The 24,476-nt window shown below is 70.3% G+C and overlaps 1 protein-coding gene across 2 annotated transcripts; it reads right to left on the bottom strand.

Annotated features, from left to right (window-relative positions):
• Positions 1–1,781: 1,781 nt before the first annotated feature.
• Positions 1,782–24,131, bottom strand: PPP2R1A (protein phosphatase 2 scaffold subunit Aalpha). Of its 2 annotated transcripts, XM_054179608.1 has the most exons (15): positions 24,004–24,131; positions 23,077–23,167; positions 21,319–21,419; positions 19,508–19,740; positions 16,630–16,777; positions 15,037–15,192; positions 13,965–14,079; positions 13,186–13,256; positions 11,783–11,917; positions 8,867–9,040; positions 8,291–8,351; positions 7,520–7,674; positions 4,786–4,928; positions 2,200–2,291; positions 1,782–1,899 (listed from the first exon to the last, which is right to left on the bottom strand). In XM_054179608.1, exons 1-15 carry the CDS (start codon positions 24,079–24,081, stop codon positions 1,883–1,885), a joined length of 1,770 nt encoding a protein of 589 aa, XP_054035583.1. In that variant the 5' UTR covers positions 24,082–24,131; the 3' UTR covers positions 1,782–1,882. The 2 variants fall into 2 exon arrangements, with proteins under 2 accessions (XP_054035583.1, XP_054035584.1); XM_054179609.1 differs by lacking the exons at positions 19,508–19,740; positions 21,319–21,419; positions 23,077–23,167; positions 24,004–24,131 and adding an exon at positions 19,348–19,403.
• Between the last annotated feature and the right edge of the window lie 345 nt (positions 24,132–24,476).

Raw genomic sequence — 24,476 nt, 5'->3', positions numbered from 1 at the left:
AATGGATAAAGGATCCATGGGGGATCCATAGGGGATCTACGAGGGCTCTACAGGGCAGGCACAGGGCAGCTCTGGGGCCCGGCAGCCACCCCGCGGGCCCCGGGGCCGAACTGCTCCCTGAGCTCCAGCAAGCGCCGGGCAGGGCGGAGCCAGCCGCAGCGACCTATAGGCGGCCAGGGAGGGCGGGGCTAGAGGGTGCGAGGGGAGGGGCTGGAAGGCCCAAGCAGGGCCGAGAGGGGGGGCAGGGGCGCGGGGGGGGGGGGGGATGCGCGACGGGGGGGGGGTGGGCTGCGCGGGGCAGGTGGGGGCTGCGCGGCGGGGGGGGGTGGGCTGCGCGGGGTAGGTGGGGGCTGCGCGGCGGGGGGGGGGTGGGCTGCGCGGGGCAGGTGGGGGCTGCGCGGCGGGGGGGGGGTGGGCTGCGCGGGGTAGGTGGGGGCTGCGCGGCGGGGGGGGGTGGGCTGCGCGGGGCAGGTGGGGGCTGCGCGGCGGGGGGGGGTGGGCTGCGCGGGGTAGGTGGGGGCTGCGCGGCGGGGGGGGGGTGGGCTGCGCGGGGCAGGTGGGGGCTGCGCGGCGGGGGGGGGTGGGCTGCGCGGGGTAGGTGGGGGCTGCGCGGGGCGGGGGCTGCGCGGGGCAGGTGGGGGCTGCGCGGCGGTGGAGGGTGGGCTGCGCGGGGTAGGTGGGGGCTGCGCGGGGCGGGGGCTGCGCGGGGCAGGTGGGGGCTGCGCGGCGGTGGAGGGTGGGCTGCGCGGGGTAGGTGGGGGCTGCGCGGGGCGGGGGCTGCGCGGCGCTGGGGCGGGGGCTGCGCGGGGTAGGTGGGGGCTGCGCGGGGCGGGTGGGGGCTGCGCGGTGGTGGGGGGTGGGCTGCGCGGGGTAGGTGGGGGCTGCGTGGGGCGGGGGCTGCGCGGGGTAGGTGGGGGCTGCGCGGGGCGAGGGTGGGCTGCGCGGGGTAGGTGGGGGCTGCGCGGGGCGGGGGCTGCGCGGCGGGGGGGGCGGGGTGGGCTGCGCGGGGCGGGGGCTGCGCGGGGTAGGTGGGGGCTGCGCAGGGCGGGGGGTGGGCTGCGCGGGGCGGGTGGGGGCTGCGCGGCGGGGGGGCGGGGGCTGCGCGGCGCTTCGGGGGGGGCTGCGCGGCGCAGGGCTACCTGCGCCTGCTGCTGCTGCTGCTGCTGCTGCGCGCCCTGGGAAGCAGAGCCGGCGCGAGGCGGCGGCGGGCGCGAGGCGGCTGCTCCCGGCGGGGGCGGAGCTAAGGCCGGAAGGAGTCGGGCGGCGGAGGGGGCGCGCTCGGCGGGAGCGCTCGGCGCATGCGCGGCGCGGGGAGGGGAGGGGCGGGGCCGGGCGGGAGAGGGTGGAGCCGGCTCAGGGAGCTGCGCGCAGGCGCAGAGAGGGACGGCAGCGGCTCCCGCCGTCGGCCAGCGCCCCCCAGGGCCCCTGCCCTTGGGTGCCACCGTTCCTGCTGCCCTTAACTTAGTGCCGGCCACTGCGTGCCACCCACCCCCAGGATGCCACCACCCTTGGGTGCCACCACCCTTGGGTGCCACCACCCCTGCTGCCACCAACTCGGTGCCACCCCCACAGCTGCCACCCCCAGATGCCCTCTGGGTACCATGACCCCCAGGTGCCACCCCCCGCCCCCCAGCAGCCACCACGCCTGGGTGCCCCCAACCTGCTGCCACCCCCAGCCCCGCCCCCAGCGGCCCCTCCCCCCCATTAAGTCCTCACTCATTTATTATTAACCAATTAATTAATTAATGCCCCCCGGGGGGGGGCCTTCGGGGGACACTTGGGGAAGCTCTCAGTAGGAGAAGGGGAGAGGGGAGGAGGGAAGGGGCCAGGGGGAGGGGGCGGAGCCGGCGCTGTCCTCATGCAGGGTCAAAGGTCACAGGGCTCAGGCCAAGGCCAGCACTGGGGAAGGACACAAAGAGGTCAGAGGTGGTCCCAGGAGGGACCCAGTCCCCCCCAAGTTCCTTCCCCAGCCCCCCCCAGTCCCTCCCCAGCCCCCCTGTCCTTCCCAGTCTCCTCCCAGCCCCCCCAGTCCCTCCCCATTTCCCCCCAGTCCCTCCCCATCCCCCCTCCAGTCTCCTCCCATGCCCTCCCAGTCTCCTCCTAGCCCCCCCAGTCCCTCCCCACCTCCCCCCAGTCCCTCCCCATCTCCCCCCAGTCCCTCCCCATCCCCCCTCCAGTCTCCTCCCAGTCTCTCCTCACCGCTCAGAGCCTCCTGGGCAAAGTATTTGACATCCACATCCTGGTCCTGGGTCAGCTTCTCCAGCACAGGCTTCACCTCTGCCTGCAGCGTCCTGCGGGCACACTGGCGCCTTACTGGGCCATACTGGTCTATACTGGGCCATACAGGCGCATACCAGGCCATACTGGTCTATACTGAGCCGTACTGGTGTGGGGTCCCTCTGTCTGTTGGGGCTGTTGCAGGGACTGGGACCGAGTCCATCATCTGCAGCATCTCCCTGGGCCTCACTGGTCTGGACTGGGCCATACTGGTCTACACTGGGCCATACTGGTGTGGGCTCCTACTCTTTGTCCAGGATAGGACTGAAGGGCTGGGCCTGGGTTAGGGCTGTGTGTGCCTGGGCCATACTGGTCTGGACTGGGCTACACTGGTCCATACTGGGCTGCGGCCTTACCCACCGTGCAGGATGGAGCTGAGGAGCAGCAGGGACTGGCTCTGCGCTCTCCATGCTCAGAGTCTGCCTGCTCTGCACTGCCCTAGGCTGGCCCCCGGCGCTCTGTAGTGCCCTCTACTGGTCTGCGCTGGCCTGTACCGGTGTGTGCAGCGGTGAGTGACGCTGTGCGCAACGGCGTGTGCTGGCGTGAGTGCAGTGGTGTGCCTCTGTGTGCAGTGCATGTGTCGGTGTGCGCAGTGGCGTGTGCCAGTGCCCAGCAGCGTGTGCCCGTGTGTGCAGTGCATGTGCTGGCGTGCGCAGTGGCGTGTGCTGGCATGCGGCGGTGCGCGCAGCGGCACGTGCCGGCGTGCAGCGGTGTGCGCAGTGGCGTGTGCCAGTGCCCAGCAGCGTGTGCCCATGTGTGCAGTGGTGTGCCTCTGTGTGCAGTGCATGTGCTGGCGTGCGCAGTGGCGTGTGCCGGCATGCGCAGTGGCATGTGCCAGCGCGCAGCAGCGTGTGCCCATGTGTGCAGTGGCGTGTGCCAGCGTGCAGCGGTGTGCGCAGTGGCGTGTGCCAGTGCCCAGCAGCGTGTGCCCATGTGTGCAGTGGTGTGCCTCTGTGTGCAGTGCATGTGCTGGCGTGCGCAGTGGCGTGTGCCGGCATGCGCAGTGGCATGTGCCAGCGCGCAGCAGCGTGTGCCCATGTGTGCAGTGGCGTGTGCCAGCGTGCAGCGGTGTGCGCAGTGGTGTGTGCCAGTGCACAGCAGCGTGTGCCCGTGTGTGCAGTGCATGTGCTGGCGTGCGCAGTGGCACGTGCCGGCGTGCAGCGGTGTGCACAGTGGTGTGTGCCAGCGTGCAGCAGCGTGTGCCTATATGTGCAGTGGTGTGTGCCCATGTGTGCAGTGGCATGTGCCCATGTGTGCAGTGGCATGTGCCCATGTGTGCAGTGGCATGTGCCGGCGTGCGGCGCAGTGGGCAGTGGCGTGTGCCCATGTGCGCAGTGGCGTGTGCTGGCGTGCACAGCAGCACGTGCCGGTGTGCAGCGGTGTGCGCAGTGGCGTGTGCCAGCGTGCAGCAGCATGTGCCCATGTGCGCAGTGGCGTGTGCCAGTGCGCAGCAGCGTGTGCCCATGTGTGCAGTGGCGTGTGCCGGCGTGCGCAGTGGCGTGTGCCAGTGCGCAGCAGCGTGTGCCCATGTGTGCAGTGGCGTGTGCCGGCGTGCGCAGTGGCGTGTGCCAGTGCGCAGCAGCGTGTGCCCATGTGTGCAGTGCATGTGTCGGCGTGCGCAGCGGCACGTGCCGGCCTGCAGCAGCGTGCGCAGTGGTGTGCCAGTGCGCAGCAGCATGTGCCCATGTGTGCAGTGCATGTGTCGGCATGCGCAGCGGCATGTGCCAGCGTGCAGCGGTGTGCGCAGTGGCGTGTGCCAACGTGCAGCAGCATGTGCCCATGTGTGCAGTGGCGTGTGCCAACGTGCAGCAGCATGTGCCCATGTGCGCAGTGGCGTGTGCCCATGTGCGCAGTGGCGTGTGCCAGCATGCAGCAGCAGCGTGTGCCTATGTGTGCAGTGGCGTGTGCCCATGTGTGCAGTGCATGTGCCGGCGTGCGCAGTGGCGTGTGCCGGCGTGCGGCGGAGTGTGCAGTGGCGTGTGCCAGCGTGCGCAGTGGCGTGTGCCAGTGCGCAGCAGCGTGTGCCCGTGTGTGCAGTGCATGTGTTGGCGTGCGCAGCGGCACGTGCCGGCGTGCAGCGGCGTGCGCAGTGGCGTGCCAGTGCGCAACAGCATGTGCCCATGTGTGCAGTGCATGTGCCGGCGCACGGTGGTGTGTGCAGTGACATGAGCCAGCATGTGCCGGTGTGCAGTGCTGTGTACCGGGGTGCGCAGTGCCATGGACCGGGGTGCACAGCGGCGTGTGCCAGTGTGCAGTGCCGTGTACTGGGGTGTGCAGTGCCGTGTACTGGGGTGCACGGCGGCATGTACCGGGGTGCGCAGTGCCGTGTACCGGGGTGCGCAGTGCCGTGTACCGGGGTGCGCAGTGCCGTGTACCGGGGTGCGCAGTGCCGTGTACCGGGGTGCGCAGCGGCGCGTGCCAGTGTGCAGTGTCGTGTACCGGGGCGCGCAGTGCCGTGTACCGGGGCGCGCGGCGCCGCGTGCCGGGGCGCGGTGCCGGGGCGCTCACCCGCTGTCCAGGATGGGGCCGATGCGCTGCAGGGACTTGGCGACGTTGAAGCGGACGTTGGCCACGGCGTCGCCGGCCATGCGCAGCACCGTGGGCAGCATCTGCTGGGTGGTGATCTCCTGCCCGCACACCTCCGACAGCACCTGCCCCGCACACGACGCCCGCCGCCGCTGACCCGCTGCCCGCCGCCGCTGACCCGCTGCCCGCCGGTGCCCGCCGGCGCCCGCCGGCAGGGAGCAGTAGGCAGCGCTTTGGGCCAGCGGGGCCCAACCCCCAGCCGGCAGCCCAGGGAGGCCCAAAGGGGCACCCAAGGGGCTGGGGGAGAGGGCTTGGGGCCCTCCCAGTACAGCCTAGGAAGCCCCAAAGCTCCTCCCAGGATCTCCCCGTGCCCACAAATCCCCCTCCCCAGTTCAGCCCAGGGTCTCCCAGTGCCCTCCCAGTCCCCCATCTCCCTTCCCAGTGCCCTCCCAGTGCCCTCCCAGTCCCCCATCTCCCCTTCTAGTCCCCTCCCAGTCCCCCATCTCCCTTCCCAGTCCCCTCCCAGTCCCCCATCTCCCCTCCCAGTGCCCTCCCAGTCCCCCATCTCCCTTCCCAGTCCCCTCCCAGTCCCCCATCTCCCCTCCCAGTCCCCTCCCAGTCCCCCATCTCCCCTCCCAGTGCCCTCCCAGGTCACTGTATCCCAGGAGCCCAAACTAGTCCCCAGGGACTGGAGCACCCCTGGGCTGCTGGAACCACCCCCACCCAGCCCCTTGGCTCCCACCCAGGGAGATTCAGCCATTCCCTAAGGGGGGAGAAGGGGAGGGCGGAACCCAACCCAGAAGCCAACCAATCACAGCAGGAGGGTGTGGCCTACCCCACCCCACCCCCAGGGCACTGCAAGACCCAGGAGGCCAAGCCAGAGGCAGGGGATTGGAGCAGCTCCAGGGGGCCAGGAACCAAGCCCAGCGCCAGGAGCCCAGCCAATGAGGTTCAGCCATACCCTAGAGGGCGGGACCGACCCCAAGAGCCGACCAATCACAGCAAGGGGAGGGGGGGAGTGGCGGGGGGGGGGGAGCATCAGGAGGAGGGGCTTGGAGTATCCCAGGGGCACCGGATCCACTCCCACCCCCCCCCCCCCCGCTGGAGCCCAGCCAATGAGGTTCAGCCACACCCTAGAGGGCGGGACCTACCCCAAGAGCCAACCAATCACAGCAAGGGGGAAGAGTAAGAGGGGGGAGGGGGGAGGGGGGAGTGGGAGGGGGTCAGAAGGAGGGGCTTGGAGCATCCCAGGGGCACCAGATCCACTCCCACCCCGCCCCCGCTGGAGCCCAGCCAATGAGGTTCAGCGGCACCCTGGAGGGCGGGACCGACCCCAAGAGCCGACCAATCACAGCAAGGGGGAGGAGTAAGGGGGGAGGAGTAAGGGGGGAGGAGTAAGGGGGGAGGAGTAAGGGGGGAGGAGTAAGGGGGGAGGTGAGTGGGGGGGGATCAGAAGGAGGGGCTTGGAGCATCCCAGGGGCGCCGGATCCACTCCCACCCCCCCCCCCCCCACCTGGAGCCCAGCCAATGAGGTTCAGCCACACCCTAGAGGGCGGGACCTACCCCAAGAGCCAACCAATCACAGCAAGGGGGAAGAGTAAGAGGGGGGAGGGGGGAGGGGGGAGTGGGAGGGGGTCAGAAGGAGGGGCTTGGAGCATCCCAGGGGCACCAGATCCACTCCCACCCCGCCCCCGCTGGAGCCCAGCCAATGAGGTTCAGTGGCACCCTGGAGGGCGGGACCGACCCCAAGAGCCGACCAATCACAGCAAGGGGGAGGAGTAAGGGGGGAGGAGTAAGGGGGGAGGAGTAAGGGGGGAGGAGTAAGGGGGGAGGAGTAAGGGGGGAGGTGAGTGGGGGGGGATCAGAAGGAGGGGCTTGGAGCATCCCAGGGGCGCCGGATCCACTCCCACCCCCCCCCCCCCCACCTGGAGCCCAGCCAATGAGGTTCAGCCACACCCTGGAGGGCGGGACCGACCCCAAGAGCCAACCAATCACAGCAAGGGGGAAGAGTAAGAGGGGGGAGGGGGGAGTGGGAGGGGGTCAGAAGGAGGGGCTTGGAGCATCCCAGGGGCGCCGGATCCACTCCCACCCCCCCTTCCTGCTGGGGGCCCAGCCAATGAGGTTCAGCTGCACCCTAGAGGGCGGGACCGACCCCAAGAGCCGACCAATCACAGCAAGGGGGAAGAGTAAGAGGGGGAAGAGTAAGAGGGGGAAGAGTAAGAGGGGGAAGAGTAAGAGGGGGAAGAGTAAGAGGGGGAAGAGTAAGAGGGGGGAGGGGGAAGAGTAAGAGGGGGAAGAGTAAGAGGGGGGAGGGGGAAGAGTAAGAGGGGGGAGGGGGAAGAGTAAGAGGGGGGAGGGGGAAGAGTAAGAGGGGGGAGGAGGGAAGAGTAAGAGGGGGGAGGAGGGAAGAGTAAGAGGGGGGAGGGGGAAGAGTAAGAGGGGGGAGGGGGAAGAGTAAGAGGGGGGAGGGGGAAGAGTAAGAGGGGGGAGGGGGAAGAGTAAGAGGGGGGAGAGTAAGAGGGGGGAGGGGGGAGTGGGAGGGGGTCAGAAGGAGGGGCTTGGAGCATCCCAGGGCCGCCGGATCCACTCCCACATCCCCCCCCCCCACCCCGGAGCCCAGCCAAGGGGGCGAGGCCATGGCGGGGGGGGCGGGGCTGCTCGCAGGGGCCGGCCAATGAGGGCGGGGAGGCCGGGGGGGGCGGGGCCAGGCGCTCACGTTGATGCAGAAGAGGGTGGTCATGCGGTGCAGGTAGTTGGGGTCGGCAGCCATGGCCAGCACCTTGGGCACGATGGTGCCCTGGGCCCAGTCCTGCCCGAAGCGCTCCACCAGCTTCCGCAGGTTGCTGGTCGCGGCCTCCCGGATGGCGTAGACTGGGGGGGGGGGGAGGGGCAGAGGGGGGGGAGGGGGGGGGAGGGGCAGGCCCAAACCAGCTCAGACCGGAGCCCCAGCAGCACCCCCCCTGGCCCCACAGCCCAGGAACCCCCCCCCCGCTCCCAGTAACCCCCCCAGGACACCACTGACCCCCCCTGGCTCCCAGTGACCCCCCCAGGAGGACACCAGTGACCCCCCCTGGCTCCCAGTAACGCCCCCCAGGACACCAGTGACCCCCCCTGCCTCCCAGTAACCCCCCCAGGAGGACACCAGTGACCCCCCCTGGCTCCCAGTAACCCCCCCCCAGGACACCAGTGACCCCCCCTGCCTCCCAGTAACCCAACCAGGAGAACACCAGTGACCCCCCCTGGCTCCCAGTAACCCCCCCAGGAGGAAACCAGTAACCCCCCTGGCTTCCAGTAACCCCCTCAGGAGGACACCAGTGACCCCCCCAGGAGGACACCAGTGACCCCCCTGGCTCCCAGTAACGCCCCCAGGAGGACACCAGTAACCCCCCCTGGCTCCCAGTACCCCCCCCCCCCCCAGGAAACCAGTAACCCCCCTGGCTCCCAGTAAGGCCTCCAGTGCTTCCCAGTGGCTCCCAGTGCTCCTCACCATGGTCCACCAGCCAGGCCATGCAGAGGGAGTTCAGCTTCTCATCGAAGAACTCCACGCCCTGGGGGAGACAAGGACCAGTAAGGACCAGTAAGGACCAGTAAGGACCAGTAAGGACCAGTACGGACCAGTACGGACCAGTACGGACCAGTACCAAGAACCTGCCCTGGCTGAAGCTCCTCAACCCCTCCCAGTGCCCCCAAACCCCCTCCCCAGTCCCTCCCAGTGCCCTCCAACCCCTTCCCAGTGCCCCCAGACCCCCTCCCAGTGCCCCCAAACCCCCTCCCCAGTCCCTTCCAGTGCCCTCCAACCCCTTCCCAGTGCCCCCAGACCCCCTCCCAGTCCCTCCCAGTCCCCCTAAACCCCCTTCCAGTGCCCCCAAACCCCCTCCCAGTCCCTCCCAGTGCCCTCCAACCCCCTCCCAGTGCCCCCAGACCCCCTCCCCAGTACCTCCCAGTGTCCTCCAACCCCTTCCCAGTGCCCCCAGACCCCCTCCCAGTCCCTCCCAGTCCCCCTAAACCCCCTTCCAGTGCCCCCAAACCCCTTCCCAATGCCCTCCCAGCCACCCCCCCTCACCAGCTGGCCAGCCAGCAGGGGCATGTACTCGATGATTGCCAGCCTGACCCTCCACTTGGCATCCTCTGCCAGCTCCACGATGGCAGGCAGCAGGGACTGGGAGAGCTGCCTGATGCCAATCACCTCATTGACGCAGTCCAGGTTGGAGATGATGTTCAGCCGCACCTCTGGGCACTGGGAGGGCACTGGGAGTCACTGGGAGGGCACTGGGAGGGGATCTGGGGGCACTGGGAGAGACTGGGAAGGGGGTTGGGGGCACTGGGAGGGCATTTAAGAGCCACTGGGCAACACTGGGAGGGCACTGGGAGGCGATCTGGGGCCACTGGGAGGGGATCTGGGGGCACTGGGAGAGACTGGGAAGGGGGTTGGGTGCACTGGGAGGGGGTCTGGGGCCACTGGGAGGGGATCTGGGGGCACTGGGAGAGACTGGGAAGGGGGTTGGGGGCACTGGGAGGGCATTTAAGAGCCACTGGGCAACACTGGGAGGGCACTGGGAGGGGATCTGGGGCCACTGGGAGGGGATCTGGGGGCACTGGGAGAGACTGGGAAGGGGGTTGGGGGCACTGGGAGGGGGTCTGGGGCCACTGGGAGGGGATCTGGGGGCACTGGGAGAGACTGGGAAGGGGGTTGGGGGCACTGGGAGGGGGTCTGGGGCCACTGGGAGGGGATCTGGGGGCACTGGGAGAGACTGGGAAGGGGGTTGGGGGCACTGGGAGGGCATTTAAGAGCCACTGGGCAACACTGGGAGGGCACTGGGAGGGGATCTGGGGCCACTGGGAGGGGATCTGGGGGCACTGGGAGAGACTGGGAAGGGGGTTGGGGGCACTGGGACGGGGTCTGGGGCCACTGGGAGGGGATCTGGGGGCACTGGGAGAGACTGGGAAGGGGTTTGGGGGCACTGGGAGGGCATTTAAGAGCCACTGGGTGGCACTAGGTGATACTGGGTGGCACCAGGAGGGCATTGAAGGAGCACTAGGGTGGCACTGGGAGCTACTGGGAAGGTACTGGGCAATACTGGGTGGCACCAGGAGGTGGTCTGGCGACCCGGGGAGGGGATGGGGTGGCACCAGGAAGGCATTCAGGAGCGGCTGGGTGGCACTGGGAAGGCAGTGGGTGGCACTGGGAAGGCAGTGGGTGGCACCAGGTGATCGTGGGAGGCACCAGGAGGACATTTAAGGAGCACTGGGTGGCACAGGGAGGGCAGGGGGTGGCACTGGGAGGACACTGGAAGGCACTGGAGGGCAGCAGGTGGCACCGGGAGGGCAGTGGGTGGCAGCGGGTGGCAGTGGGTGGCAGTGGGTGGCAGTGGGTAGGCACCGGGTGGTGCAGGGAGGGCAGTGGGTGGCACCAGGAGGGCAGCAGGGGGGCAGCAGGGGGGGGCAGCGGGGGGCACTGGTAAGGCAGTAGGTGGTACTGGGTGGCAGCAGGAGGTAAGCGGGAGGGCAGCGGGTGGGCAGTGGGCGGCAGCGGGTGGCACTGGGAGGGCAGCGGGAGGCACCGGGAGGGCATTGGGAGGGCAGTGGGCGGCAGCAGGTGGCACTGGGAGGGCAGCAGGTGGCACCGGGAGGGCAGCGGGAGGGCAGTGGGCGGCAGCAGGTGGCACTGGGAGGGCAGCAGGTGGCACCGGGAGGGCAGCGGGAGGGCAGCGGGTGGGCAGCGGGTGGCACTGGGAGGGCAGCGGGGGAGGGCAGCAGGAGGGCAGCGGGAGGGCAGCGGGAGGGCAGCAGGTGGCACTGGGAGGGCAGCGGGTGGGCAGCGGGTGGCACTGGGAGGGCAGCGGGTGGGCAGCGGGTGGGCAGCGGGTGGCACTGGGAGGGCAGCGGGAGGGCAGCAGGAGGGCAGCGGGAGGGCAGCGGGAGGGCAGCGGGGGAGGGCAGCGGGAGGGCAGCAGGTGGCACTGGGAGGGCAGCGGGAGGGCAGCGGGTGGCACTGGGAGGGCAGCAGGTGGCACTGGGAGGGCAGCGGGGTGGCACTGGGAGGGCAGCGGGAGGGCAGCGGGAGGGCATTGGGAGGGCAGTGGGAGGGCAGTGGGCGGCAGCAGGTGGCACTGGGAGGGCAGCAGGAGGGCAGCGGGTGGGCAGCGGGTGGGCAGCGGGAGGGCAGCGGGTGGGCAGCGGGAGGGCAGCGGGAGGGCAGCGGGTGGGCAGCGGGAGGGCAGCGGGTGGGCAGCAGGTGGCACTGGGAGGGCAGCAGGAGGGCAGCGGGAGGGCAGCAGGTGGCACTGGGAGGGCAGCAGGTGGCACTGGGAGGGCAGCGGGAGGGCAGCGGGAGGGCATTGGGCGGCAGCAGGTGGCACTGGGAGGGCAGCGGGAGGGCACCGGGAGGGCAGTGGGCGGCAGCAGGTGGCACTGGGAGGGCAGCGGGAGGGCAGCGGGAGGGCATTGGGCGGCAGCAGGTGGCACTGGGAGGGCAGCGGGAGGGCACCGGGAGGGCAGTGGGCGGCAGCAGGTGGCACTGGGAGGTCAGCGGGAGGGCAGCAGGTGGCAGCAGGAGGGCAGCGGGAGGGCAGCGGGTGGCACTGGGAGGGCAGCGGGGGGGCAGCGGGTGGCAGCAGGTGGCACTGGGAGGGCAGCAGGAGGGCAGCGGGTGGCACTGGGAGGGCAGCGGGGGAGGGCAGCAGGAGGGCAGCAGGGGGGCAGCAGGAGGCACTGCGAGGGCAGCGGGCGGCAGTAGGAGGGCAGCGGGAGGGCAGCGGGAGGGCAGCGGGAGGGCAGCGGGAGGGCAGCGGGTGGCACTGGGAGGGCAGCAGGAGGGCAGCGGGAGGCACCGGGAGGGCAGCAGGCGGCAGCAGGTGGCACTGGGAGGGCAGCGGGAGGTGATTCGGGGCCCCTGTGGAGGGCTCTGGGAGCAGCGGGGAGGGCCCTGGCCCCCTCTGGGAGCCGCTGGGGGGCCCTGGGGGGTGCCCCCCGTGCCCACCTCGTCCTTGAGCTGCGCCAGGAAGAGGGGCAGGAGGTGCTCCACGGTGTTGTCCTTGCCCAGGATGGGCGACAGCCCCATGATCACCGAGGCCAGCGCCGACTTGACGTGCTGGTTGGCATCCGACACCAGCTCCTGGGGGGGTGGGCGGGCACCATGGGGGGGGTGGCCACCAAGGGGGGGGTGGGCACCAAGGGGGGGGTGGCCAGGTGGGCACCGACTCCCCCTGGCACCCCCCCGACAGCTCCAGAGCTCCCTCCAGGGGAGGTCCCCCTGGAGTTCCTCCAGCCCAGGAGGGTCCTCAGGAGGTCCCTGTGGGATCCAACCCCCCCCTCAGGAGCTCCACAGCTCCCTCCAGGGGAGGTCCCCCTGGGGTTCCATCCCCCCAAGAGGTCCTGAGGAGGCCCTCAAGAGCTCCCCAGGAGGTTCCTCCACCCCAGGAGGCCTCCAGGAGGGTCCTCAGGAGGTCCCCATGGGGCCCAACCCCCACCTCAGGAGCTCCATAGGTACCCCCAGGGGAGGTCCCCCAGGGTTCCATCCCCCCAAGAGGTCCTGAGCAGGCCCTCAAGAGCTCCCAAGGAGGTTCCTCCACCCCTGGAGATCTCCAGGAGGGTCCTGAGGAGGTCTCCATGGGATCCAACCCCCCCTAGGAGCTCCACAGCTCCCTCCAGAGGAGGCTCCCCTGGGGTTCCATCCCCCCAAGAGGTCCTGAGCAGGCCCTCAAGAGCTCCCCAGGAGGTTCCTCTGCCCCTGGAGATCTCCAGGAGGGTCCTCAGGAGGTCCCCATGGGATCCAACCCCCACTAGGAGCTCCATAGCTACCCCCAGGAGAGGTCCCCCTGGGGTTCCATCCCCCCAAGAGGTCCTGAGCAGGCCCTCAAGAGCTCCCCAGGAGGTTCCTCCACCCCAGGAGGCCTCCAGGAGGGTCCTCAGGAGGTCTCCATGGGATCCAACCCCCCCTAGGAGCTCCACAGCTCCCTCCAGAGGAGGCTCCCCTGGGGCTCCATCCCCCCAAGAGGTCCTGAGGAGGCCCTCAAGAGCTCCCCAGGAGGTTCCTCCACCCCAGGAGGCCTCCAGGAGGGTCCTCAGGAGGTCTCCATGGGATCCAACCCCCCCCCAGGAGCTCCATAGCTACCCCCAGAGGAGGCTCCCCTGGGGTTCCATCCCCCCAAGAGGTCCTGAGGAGGCCCTCAAGAGCTCCCCAGGAGGTTCCTCTGCCCCTGGAGATCTCCAGGAGGGTCCTCAGGAGGTCCCCATGGGATCCAACCCCCCCTCAGGAGCTCCACAGCTCCCTCCAGAGGAGGCTCCCCTGGGGTTCCACCTGAGGAGGCCCTCAAGCTGTCCTCCACCGCAGGAGGCCCTGAGGAGGGCGCTGGGGGGTGCTGGGGCCCCGGGGGTGCTGACCTTGATGCAGGGCAGGATCTGGCCCATGATGACAGCCTCCCGGCAGTCCGGGGCCAGGTTCTCGCAGAACTCTGTGGGGGGACAGCGGCAGAGGCTTGGGGGGGCCCGGGGGGGGCCCTGGGGACCTCGGGGGGGGGCTGGGGGACACCTCTGGGGGGCTGGGAACACCTAAGGGGGCTTCGAGGGTCTGGGGATGGTCCCTGGGGATCACCAAACCCCAGGGAGGGGAGGGGGAGGAGGGGGGGGAAGGAGGGAGGGAGGGGAAGGAGGGAGGAAGGAAGGAAGGAAGGGAGGGAGGAAAGAAGGAGGAGGGGAGGGGAAGGAGGAGGGGCGGGGAAGGAGGAGGGGCGGGGAAGGAGGGGGGAGGGGAAGGAGGAGGGGAGGGGAAGGAGGAGGGGAGGGGAAGGAGGAGGGGAGGAAGGAAGGAGGAGGGGAAAGGAGGGGGAGGGGAAGGAGGGGGGAGGGGAAGGAGGGGGGAGGGGAAGGAGGGGGGAGGGGAAGGAGGGGGGAGGGGAAGGAGGGGGGAGGGGAAGGAGGGGGGAGGGGAAGGAGGGAGGGGAGGGGAAGGAGGGAGGGGAGGGGAAGGAGGGAGGGGAGGGGAAGGAGGGAGGGGAGGGGAAGGAGGGAGGGGGGGGAAGGAGGGAGGGGAAGGAGGGAGGGGAAGGAGGGAGGGGAGGAGGAGGGAGGGGAAGGAGGGGAGGAGGAGGGAGGGGAAGGAGGGGAGGAGGAGGGAGGGGAAGGAGGGGAGGAGGAGGGAGGGGGCAGGGGGAGGGGCTGACCTTTGACCTTGTGGGAGGCGGCAGCCCGCACCTCGGCCTCGCAGTCCTTCATCAGGCTCTGGAAGGCTCCCACCAGGTCGCTCTTGGTGATCTCCGGCCCCACGGCGCGCTGCAGCTGCACGGCCAGCGGGCGGCGCCAGAGAGTCAGCCGCGGGCCGCGCCGCCCGCGCTGCCCCCCAGGCGCCAGCAGGTGGCGCCAGAGGCAGGCCGCGGCGCCCCCCAGCGCCCCAAGGGCCCCAAACCTCCCCAGGCTGCCTTCCAGGGGTCCCCAGGCTGTCCCCAAGGCCCTGGGGGTGTCCCCAGATGTCCCTAAACCCCCCCAGGGTGCCCCTGAACACCCCCAGGCTGTCCCTCAGGCATCCCCCAGGCCCTGGGGGTGCTGCCAAGGTCTCCCCAGCTCCTCCCAAGCTGTCCCCAAACCTCCCTGGGGCATCCCCAGCCCATCCTCAATGCCCCTAAACCCCCCCAGAGTGCCCCCAAATGCCCCCAGGCTGTCCCTCAGGCCTCCCCCAGGCCCTGGGGGTGCTGCCAAGGTCTCCCCAGCTGCTCCCAAGCTGTCCCTAAACCTCCCTGGGGTGTCCCCAGCCCATTCTCAATGCCCCTAAACCCCCCCAGGGTGCCCCCAAACGCCCCTAGGGTGTCCCTCAGGCATCCCCCAGGCCCTGGGGGTGCTGCCAAGGTCTCCCCAGCTCCTCCCAAGCTGTCCCCAAACCTCCCCGGCGTGTCCCCAGCCCATCCTCAACACCCCTAAACACCCCCAGGGTGCTCCCAAACGCCCCCAGGGTGTCCCTCAGGCATCCCCCAGGCCCTGGGGGTGTCCCCAGCCCATCCTCAAGGCCCCTTAACATCCTCAGGGTGCCCCCAAATGCTCCCAGGGTGTCCCTCAGGCATCCCCCAGGCCCTGGGGGTGCTGCCAAGGTCTCCCCAGCTCCTCCCAAGCTGTCCCCAAACCTCCCTGGCGTGTCCCCAGCCCATCCCTAACGCCCCCACACCCCCCCAGGGTGCCCCCAGGCGTGCCCCAGCCCCGGGGGGCGCTGCCAAGGGGGTGCCCCCGGCCCCCCCCGGGGGTCACCTCGGTGAACTTGTCGGCCACCATGTAGCGGACCCTCCAGGACTTGTCCTCGGCGGCCTGCCGCAGGGTGGGCATCACCAGGGCCTCCAGCTCCTCCTGGGGCAGCAGCTGGGCGATGCTGACGCAGGCCTCCACCGCCAGCAGCCGCACCGAGTCCTGCCCGGGCCGCACCGCGCGCGTCAGCGCCGCCGCAGGGGGCGGCAGCAGGGGGCAGGAAGAGGCAGAGGGAGCGGCAGGGGGCGGTAAGGAGCAGAGGGACCAGTAGGGGGCAGTAGGGAGGCAGCAGGGAGGCAGTAGGGAGGCAGCAAGGGGCAGAGAGAGCGGCAGGGGGCAGCAGGGGGCGGCAAGGAGTGGCAGGGGGCAGTAAGGAGCAGAGGGACCAGTAAGGAGCAGTAGGGAGGCAGTAGGGGGCAGTAGGGGGGCAGTGGGGGGCAGTAAGGAGTCAGTAGGGAGTCAGTAGGGGCCAGTAAGAGGCAGTAGGGGGCAGTAAGGAGCAGCAAGGGGGCGGCAGGGGGGCGGCAGGGATGCTTCCTGACTCCCCCAACCCCCCTCCAATCCCTCCCAGTGGCCCCAGATCCCCTCCCAGTGCCTCCCAGTCCCTCCAGATCCCCTCCCAGTCCTGTTGCACCGCTGCACAATTGCCCCTGAGTCCCCTCCCGCTGCCTCCAAACTCCCTCCCAGTCACTCCCAGTTCCTTCCCAGTGCCTCTCAGTCCCTCCCAGTGGCTCCCAGTTCCTTCCCAGTCGCTCCCAATCACTCCCAGTTCCCTCCCACTGCCTCTCAGTCCCTCCCAGTTCCCTCCCAGTGCCTCCCAGTTCCCTCCCAGTCGCTCCCAATCACTCCCAGTTCCCTCCCAGTGCCTCTCAGTCGCTCCCGGCTCCCTCCCAATCACTCCCAGTGCCTTCCCAGTTCCCTCCCAGTGCCTCTCAGTCCCTCCCAGTTCCCTCCCAGTCGCTCCCAGTGTCCTCCCAGTCGCTCCCAGTTCCCTCCCAGTCACTCCCAGTGCCTCCCAGTTCCCTCCCAGTGCCTTCCCAGTGCCTCTCAGTCGCTCCCGGCTCCCTCCCAATCGCTCCCAGTGCCTTCCCAGTTCCCTCCCAGTGCCTTCCCAGTTCCCTCCCAGTTCACTCCCAGTGCCTCTCAGTCCCTCCCAGTTCCCTCCCAGTGCCTTCCCAGTTCCCTCCCAGTGCCTTCCCAGTTCCCTCCCAGTTCACTCCCAGTGCATCTCAGTCCTTCCCAGTCGCTCCCAGTGCCCTCCCAGTCACTCCCAGTGCCTTCCCAGTTCCCTCCCAGTGCCTCCCAGATCCCTCCCAGTGCCTTCCCAGTTCCCTCTCAGTCCCTCCCAGTTCCCTCCCAGTCGCTCCCAGTGCCCTCCCAGTCACTCCCAGTGCCTTCCCAGTTCCCTCCCAGTGCCCTCCCAGTCACTCCCAGTGCCTTCCCAGTTCCCTCCCAGTGCCTTCCCAGTGCCTCTCAGTCCCCCCCAGTTCCCTCCCAGTCCCGCCCAGCCCCCTCCGCCGCCCCTCCAGCTGCCTCCCCGGCGCCGCCCTCCCCCCGTGGGCACGCCCCGCGGGGGCGGGGCCGGGGGCGGGGCCAGACCTGCTCGTCGGAGGCCAGGCTGGAGAACATGGGGATGATCTCGCTCTTGACGTGCTCCAGCTCCAGCACCTTGGCGAACTCGCCCAGCTTGGAGGCGGCGGCGCGGCGCACCATCGGCGTGTCGTCCGAGCACAGCGTGCGGAAGTACCTGCCCCGGGGCCCCCGGGGGTCAGGCCCGGCCGGGGCACAGCGGGGGGGACCGGGGAGCACCGGGGGTCAGAGCCGGCCGGGGCATGAGGGGCACCGGGGAGCACCGGGGGTCAGAGCCGGCCGGGGCACAGGGGGGACCGGGGAGCACCGGGGGTCAGGGCCGGCCGGGGCACAGGGGGGGGACCGGGGAGCACCGGGGGTCAGAGCCGGCCGGGGCACAGGGGGGGACCGGGGAGCACCGGGGGTCAGAGCCGGCCGGGGCATGAGGGGCACCGGGGAGCACCGGGGGTCAGAGCCGGCCGGGGCACAGGGGGGGACCGGGGAGCACCGGGGGTCAGAGCCGGCCGGGGCACAGGGGGGGACCGGGGAGCACCGGGGGTCAGGGCCGGCCGGGGCACAGGGGGGACCGGGGAGCACCGGGGGTCAGAGCCGGCCGGGGCACGGGGGGGACCGGGGAGCACCGGGGGTCAGAGCCGGCCGGGGCACGGGGGGGACCGGGGAGCACCGGGGGTCAGAGCCGGCCGGGGCACAGGGGGCACCGGGGAGCACCGGGGGTCAGAGCCGGCCGGGGCACGGGGCGGACCGGGGAGCCCCGGGGGTCAGAGCCGGCCGGGGCACGGGGGGGACCGGGGAGCACCGGGGGTCAGAGCCGGCCAGGGCACGGCGGGGGGGACCGGGGAGCACCGGGGGTCAGAGCCGGCCGGGGCATGAGGGGCACCGGGGAGCACCGGGGGTCAGAGCCGGCCGGGGCATGGGGGGGACCGGGGAGCACCGGGGGTCAGAGCCGGCCGGGGCACGGGGGGGGACCGGGGAGCACCGGGGGTCAGAGCCGGCCGGGGCACAGGGGGGGACCGGGGAGCACCGGGGGTCAGAGCTGGCCGGGGCATGAGGGGCACCGGGGAGCACCGGGGGTCAGGGCCGGCCGGGGCGTGGGGGGGACCGGGGAGCACCGGGGGTCAGAGCCGGCCGGGGCGTGGGGGGGACCGGGGAGCACCGGGGGTCAGAGCTGGCCGGGGCATGAGGGGCACCGGGGAGCACCGGGGGTCAGAGCTGGCCGGGGCATGGGGGGGACCGGGGAGCACCGGGGGTCAGAGCCGGCCGGGGCATGAGGGGCACCGGGGAGCACCGGGGGTCAGAGCTGGCCGGGGCATGGGGGGGACCGGGGAGCACCGGGGGTCAGAGCTGGCCGGGGCATGGGGGGGACCGGGGAGCACCGGGGGTCAGGGCCGGCCGGGGCATGAGGGGCACCGGGGAGCACCGGGGGTCAGAGCCGGCCGGGGCACAGGGGGGGGACCGGGGAGCACCGGGGGTCAGGGCCGGCCGGGGCACAGGGGGGACCGGGGAGCACCGGGGGTCAGAGCCGGCCGGGGCACAGGGGGGGACCGGGGAGCACCGGGGGTCAGGGCCGGCCGGGGCACAGGGGGGGACCGGGGAGCACCGGGGGTCAGAGCCGGCCGGGGCACAGGGGGGACCGGGGAGCACCGGGGGTCAGAGCCGGCCGGGGCACAGGGGGGGACCGGGGAGCACCGGGGGTCAGAGCCGGCCGGGGCCCAGGGGGGGCCCGGGGAGCACCGGGGGTCAGAGCCGGCCGGGGCGGGGGGGGGGGGACCGGGGAGCACCGGGGGTCAGAGCCGGCCGGGGCGGGGGGGGGGGGACCGGGGAGCACCGGGGGTCAGAGCCGGCCGGGGCACAGGGGGGGACCGGGGAGCACCGGGGGTCAGAGCCGGCCGGGGCACGGGGGGGACCTGCCCCGGGGAGCACCGGGGGTCAGAGCCGGCCGGGGCACGGGGGGGACCTGCCCCGGGGAGCCCCCCCGCCTCAAGAGCCTGCCTGGACCCCCCTAACCCTCCTTAGATGCCCCCAAGCCTCCGCAGATCTCATCTAAACCTCCCCAGACCCCATCCAGACCTCCTTAGACCCCACCTAGACCCCCTTAGACCCCACCCAGGCCTCCTCAGATGCCACCCAGACCCCCTTAGACCCCACCTAGACCCCCTTAGACCCCACCCAGGCCTCCTCAGACCCCACCCAGACCCCCTTAGACCCCACCTAGACCCCCTTAGACCCCACCCAGGCCTCCTCAGACCCCACCCAGACCCCCTTAGACCCCACCTAGACCCCCTTAGACCCCACCTAGGCCTCCTCAGACCCCACCCAGATCCCCTTAGACCCCACCTAGACCTCCTCAGACCCCACCCAGACCCCCTTAGACCCCACCTAGACCTCCTCAGACCCCACCTAGACCTCCTCAGACCCCACCCAGACCCCCTCAAACCCCACCCAGGCCCCACCCAGGCCCCTCAGACCCCACCGAGACCTCCTCAGACCCCACCCAGACCACCTTAGACCCCACCTAGACCTCCTCAGACCCCACCCAGACCACCTTAGACCCCACCTAGACCTCCTCAGACCCCACCCAGACCACCTTAGACCCCACCTAGACCTCCTCAGACCCCACCCACACCCCCTCAGACCCCACCTAGACCTCCTCAGACCCCACCCAGACCTGCTTAGACCCCACCTAGACCCCACCCAGCCCCCCTCAGCCCCTCCCCCCGCAGCACTCACTGCCTGAGCTCGGCCTTGATGGGGCTGGAGACGCGGGGGTAGCAGACGCTGAAGAGGCCTCCTGAACCTCCTCAGGTGCCAGCCAGCCCCCCTCAGACCCCACCTAGACCTCCTCAGCCCCCCCCCAGCCCCCCTCAGCCCCTCCCCCCGCAGCACTCACTGCCTGAGCTCGGCCTTGACGGGGCTGGAGACGCGTGGGTAGCAGACGCTGAAGAGGCCGCAGGCGGAGGTGCGGGAGGTGAACCAGTCGCCGCCGGCCAGGCGCTTGACCAGCGGCACGAAGTGCGCCTCCAGCTCGGCCGGGGCGTGCTCGTGCGACACCGCCCGCAGCGACTCCACCGCCTTGTCCCGCACCACCGTCTCCTCCACCGTCGCCAGGCTCTCCAGCGGCGGCTGCGGGAGGCAGGCGGGCGTCGGGAGGCGCCGCAGGGGGGCGCCGGGGAGCCGCCGCCCGCGCCGCCGGGGCCGCCCACGGCTCCCGGGGAGCTGCCGCGAGAGCCTCCGGGACCCCAGAGAGCTCCTGGGGAGCCTCCGGGAGAGCCTCAGGGAGAGCCTCCGGGAGACCCTCAGGGACCCCAGAGAGCCTCAAGGAGAGCCTCCGGGAGAGCCTCCAGGACCGCCTCAGGGATCCCAGAAAGCCTCCAGGAGAGCCTCCGGGAGAGCCACTGGAACCCCAGAGAGCCTCCGGGAGAGCCTCAGGGAGAGCCTCAAGGAGCTCAAAGAGCTCCTGGGGAGCCCCCGGGAGAGCCTCAAGGAGCTCAAAGAGCTCCTGGGGAGCCCCCGGGAGAGCCTCAAGGAGCTCAAAGAGCTCCTGGGGAGCCCCCGGGAGAGCCTCAAGGAGCTCAAAGAGCTCCTGGGGAGCCCCCGGGAGAGCCTCAAGGAGACCTCCGGGAGAGCCTCCGGGAGAGCCTCAGGGACCCCAGGGAGCTCCTGGGGAGCCTCCAGGAGAGCCTCAGGGAGCCCAGGGAGCTCCTGGGGAGCCTCCAGGAGAGCCTCGGGGAGCCCAGAGAGCCTCCGGGAGAGCCTCCGGGACCTCAAAGAGCTCCTGGGGAGCCTCCGGGAGAGCCCCTGGGAGAGCCTCAGGGACCCCAGAGAGCCCCTGGGAGAGCCTCAGGGACCCCAGAGAGCCCCTGGGAGAGCCTCAGGGACCCCAGAGAGCTCCTGGGGAGCCTCCGGGAGAGCCTCAGGGACCCCAGAGAGCTCCTGGGGAGCCTCCGGGAGAGCCTCAGGGACCCCAGAGAGCCCCTGGGAGAGCCTCAGGGACCCCAGAGAGCCCCTGGGAGAGCCTCAGGGACCCCAGAGAGCTCCTGGGGAGCCTCCGGGAGAGCCTCAGGGACCCCAGAGAGCCCCCGGGAGAGCCTCCGGGACCGCCTCGGGGATCCCAGAGAGCCTCCAGGAGAGCCTCCGGGAGAGCCTCAAAGACCTCAGAGAGCTCCTGGGGAGCCTCAAACAGCTCCTGAGGATCCTCAAAGACCTCAAAGAGCTCCTAAGGGACCTCCAGGAGAGCCTCAAGGACCTCAAAGAGCTCCTAAGGGACCTCCAGGAGAGCCTCAAGGACCTCAAAGAGCTCCTGAGGAACCTCAAGGAGAGCCTCAAGAACCTCAAAGAGCTCCTGAGGAACCTCAAGGAGAGCCTCAAGAACCTCAAAGAGCTCCTGAGGAACCTCAAGGAGAGCCTCAAGGACCTCAAAGAGCTCCTGAGGAACCTCAAGGAGAGCCTCAAGAACCTCAAAGAGCTCCTGAGGAACCTCAAGGAGAGCCTTAAGGACCTCAAAGAGCTCCTGAGGAAACCTGAGGAGCCTCAAAGGACTCCCTGAGAAACCTCAAGAAGCTCCTGAAGGCCTCCAACCTGTCCTGAGGAACCTCCCTGAGCTCCACCAGGACCTCCAAACTCTCCTTGAAGCCCTCCAAGCCCAGCTGGAGGAGCCCCCAGGCCTCCAGGAGGAGCCCCCAGCCCAGCCCAGCTCCCTACCAGCAGGCAGTGGACAAACTCTGGTCCTCCAACCAGGGCGGTGAAGGTGCCCAGCTGCTCGGCCAGGGCCAGCAGGACCTCGTCCTCATCGTAGATGGTGTCTGCCAGGGGGGGCACAACCAGGTCACCCCCACCCCGTGCCACCCCCACCACCCCTCCCTGCACCTCTGCCAGCCCAGCAGCACCTCCAGAACCCCACCCAGCACCTCCAGAACCCCACCCAGCACCTCCAGAACCCACCAGAGAACCTCCAAAACCTCACCCAGCACCTCCAGAACCCACCAGAGAAACTCCAGAACCTCACCCAGCACCTCCAGAACCCACCAGAGAACCTCCAGAACCTCACCCAGCACCTCCAGAACCCACCAGAGAACCTCCAGAACCCCACCCAGCACCTCCAGAACCCCACCCAGCACCTCCAGAGCCCACCAGAGAACCTCAGGAACCCAACTCAAGACCTCCAGAACCCACCCAGCACCTCCAGAACCCCCCAGAGAACCTCATGAGCCCAACTCAAGACCTCCAGAACTCACCCAGCACCTCCAGAACCCCACCAGAGAACCTCAGGAACCCAACTCAAGACCTCCAGAACCCACCCAGCACCTCCAGAACCCACCAGAGAACCTCCAGAACCCACCAGAGAACCTCAGGAACCCAACTCAAGACCTCCAGAACCCACCCAGCACCTCAGGAACCCACCAGAGAACCTCCAGAACCCACCAGAGAACCTCCAGAACCCACCAGAGAACCTCCAGAACCCACCAGAGAACCTCAGGAACCCAACTCAAGACCTCCAGAACCCACCCAGCACCTCCAGAACCCACCAGAGAACCTCCAGAACCCACCCAGCACCTCCAGAACCCACCAGAGAACCTCAGGAACCCAACTCAAGACCTCCAGAACTCACCCAGCACCTCAGGAACCCCACCCCCCACCTCCAGAACCCACCAGAGAACCTCCAGAACCCCACCCAGGACCTCTAGGATCCCATCACAATCCCCAGAACCCCTCCAGGATCCCACCCAGGACACCCCCAGAACCCCTCCAGGATTCCACCCAGGACACCCCCAAAACCCCTCCAGGATCCCACCCAGGACACCCCCAAAACCCCTCCAGGATCCCACCCAGGACACCTCCAGAACCCCTCCAGGATTCCACCCAGGACACCTCCAGAACTCCTCCAGGATCCCACCCAGGACACCCCCAAAACCCCTCCAGGATCCCACCCAGGACACCCCCAAAACCCCTCCAGGATCCCACCCAGGACACCCCCAAAACCCCTCCAGGATTCCACCCAGGACACCTCCAGAACTCCTCCAGGATCCCACCCAGGACACCCCCAAAACCCCTCCAGGATCCCACCCAGGACACCCCCAAAACCCCTCCAGGATCCCACCCAGGACACCCCCAAAACCCCTCCAGAGAACCTTGGAAACCACCTCAAGACCTCCAGAACCCATCCCAGCTCCCTCCCATCCCCCCCAGTGCCCCCAAACCCCCTCCCAGTCCCCTCTAGTACCCCCCGAACCCCTTCCCACTCCCTCCCAGCACCATCCCACCCCCCTCAACCTCCCTCCCAGCACACCTCCACTCCCTCCAAGGCCCCTCCCAGCCCCTTCCCACTGCCCACAAACCCTGTCCCAGCACCCCCCCCCCCAAAATCCCTGCCCAGTGCCCTCCCAGTCCCCTCCAACCCTCTCGAGTCCCTCCCAGTCCCTTCCCAGCGCCCCCAGGCCCCTCCCGGGGCCCTCCCAGTACCGGTGAGGAAGGGCAGCAGCTCGCTGCGGGTCCTCTCCACACCCAGGGCCAAGGCAATGGTTGAAAGCTTCTTGATGCTGTTCAGCCTCAGCTGCAGGGGATGGGGATTGGGGGGGGGGGGGGGCAAAAAGGGGTCACAGCTGCCCCACACCTCACCCCTCCCCCACGGGGGGGGGGGCGCGAAATTAATCCTCCCAGGGCAATTAAAGCCTCCCCTCCAGTCCCGACCCTACCCCTGAGGGGACCAAACGTGGCCGCCCCGGGGAGGGGGGGTCCTTAACTGCCCCCACCCCGGGGACCCTTCCCCTAACCCAGCCCGCTCCAACCAATCAGGAGCCTCCTCTCACGGCCCGCAGCACACACGCCGGCAGAGAGGCGCAAGCCCATTGGCTCCGCTCCCCCTGCCGGCCCGGCCCCCAAGCGGCGCCAGCCAATGGCCGCCCTCCCTCGGGCTCCCATCGGCCGCTGCGCCTCGGGGCCGGGGGGAGAGCGGGACGGCAACGCGCTGCCCGGCCGCCAGGGGGCGCCGCGAAGCGGGCGGAGGAGGAAGGGAAGCGCTTTTCCCTCACCCCGCCCTGCCCAATCCAGAAGCCCCTTACAGAATGAATGGGGGGCGGCCGCCAATCGGAGCGCTCCTTTCATCCATCCCCACCGCCGCGGGGATGAAGCTTCTCTCTTGCCTGCCCCCTCCCCCCCCCTTCCAGCGCTACGTAACGCCGTTCCCCATTGGGGGGGGGAGGGCGATGAGGCCCGCATCAATCACAGCGTCGCTCTCACCGCGGCGCAGCGGCGGCCGCCAGGAGCGGGAGCGAAGGGCCGGCGCTGGGCGATGGCGGCCGGGCCTGCAGCGCCTCGGGCCGGGCCTCAAGGGGCCTGAGGCCTGGCCCCGGGGAAAGGCAGCCGGAGCAGCCCCTGTAGGAGCGGTACCTGCACGTCCTCATTGCGCAGCTCATCGATGAGGACGGCAATAGGATAAAGCGAATCGTCCCCGTCCGCCGCCGCCATCTTCGCCGCTGCCGCTGCCGCCGCCGCCGCCCCGGCTCTGAGGGGCCGCACGGGGCCGCCCGCGCCGCTCTCGCAAGGGCTTCCCGAGCGCTCATTGGTTGACAGCTCCCCAAGGCCCGCCCCCCGCCTCTTCTCATTGGGCCGAGCAAGCCTCGAGCACAGCCCCCTTGCGGCGGGCTAGGTCCCGCCCCTGCAGCCTTCTCATTGGGCGGCGCCGAGGACTGACAGGGAGGGGGCGGGGGGACGTTGCTAGGCGACGCGGCGCCGCCGATGCGGGAGCTGGGGACGGACTGCAAGCGACCGGGGACCGGCGGGACCCCTCCCACCGGAGACCGGGAGCTGCTGCGGCATACTGGGACCGAACTGGGACCATACTGGGAGCTGCTGGCTCATAC

Source organism: Dryobates pubescens, unplaced genomic scaffold (genome assembly GCF_014839835.1).
Source record: "Dryobates pubescens isolate bDryPub1 unplaced genomic scaffold, bDryPub1.pri scaffold_99_arrow_ctg1, whole genome shotgun sequence".
Taxonomy (NCBI): domain Eukaryota; kingdom Metazoa; phylum Chordata; class Aves; order Piciformes; family Picidae; genus Dryobates; species Dryobates pubescens.
Note: the sequence above shows the minus strand (reverse complement) of the source record. Positions and strands in the feature narration are given on the sequence as shown.

Bases quoted from the DNA above. Each gene is read 5' to 3' on its own strand.
- PPP2R1A (XM_054179608.1), bottom strand. From the start codon at position 24,081: ATGGCGGCGGCGGACGGGGACGATTCGCTTTATCCTATTGCCGTCCTC. The intron at 19,741-21,318 runs GTAGGGAGCTGG...TGCCTCCCGCAG, and splicing joins AGTTTGTCCACTGCCTGCTG to CCGCCGCTGGAGAGCCTGGC. The intron at 2,292-4,785 runs GTGAGCGCCCCG...GTGTGCCCGCAG, and splicing joins GGCCCCATCCTGGACAGCGG to GACGCTGCAGGCAGAGGTGA.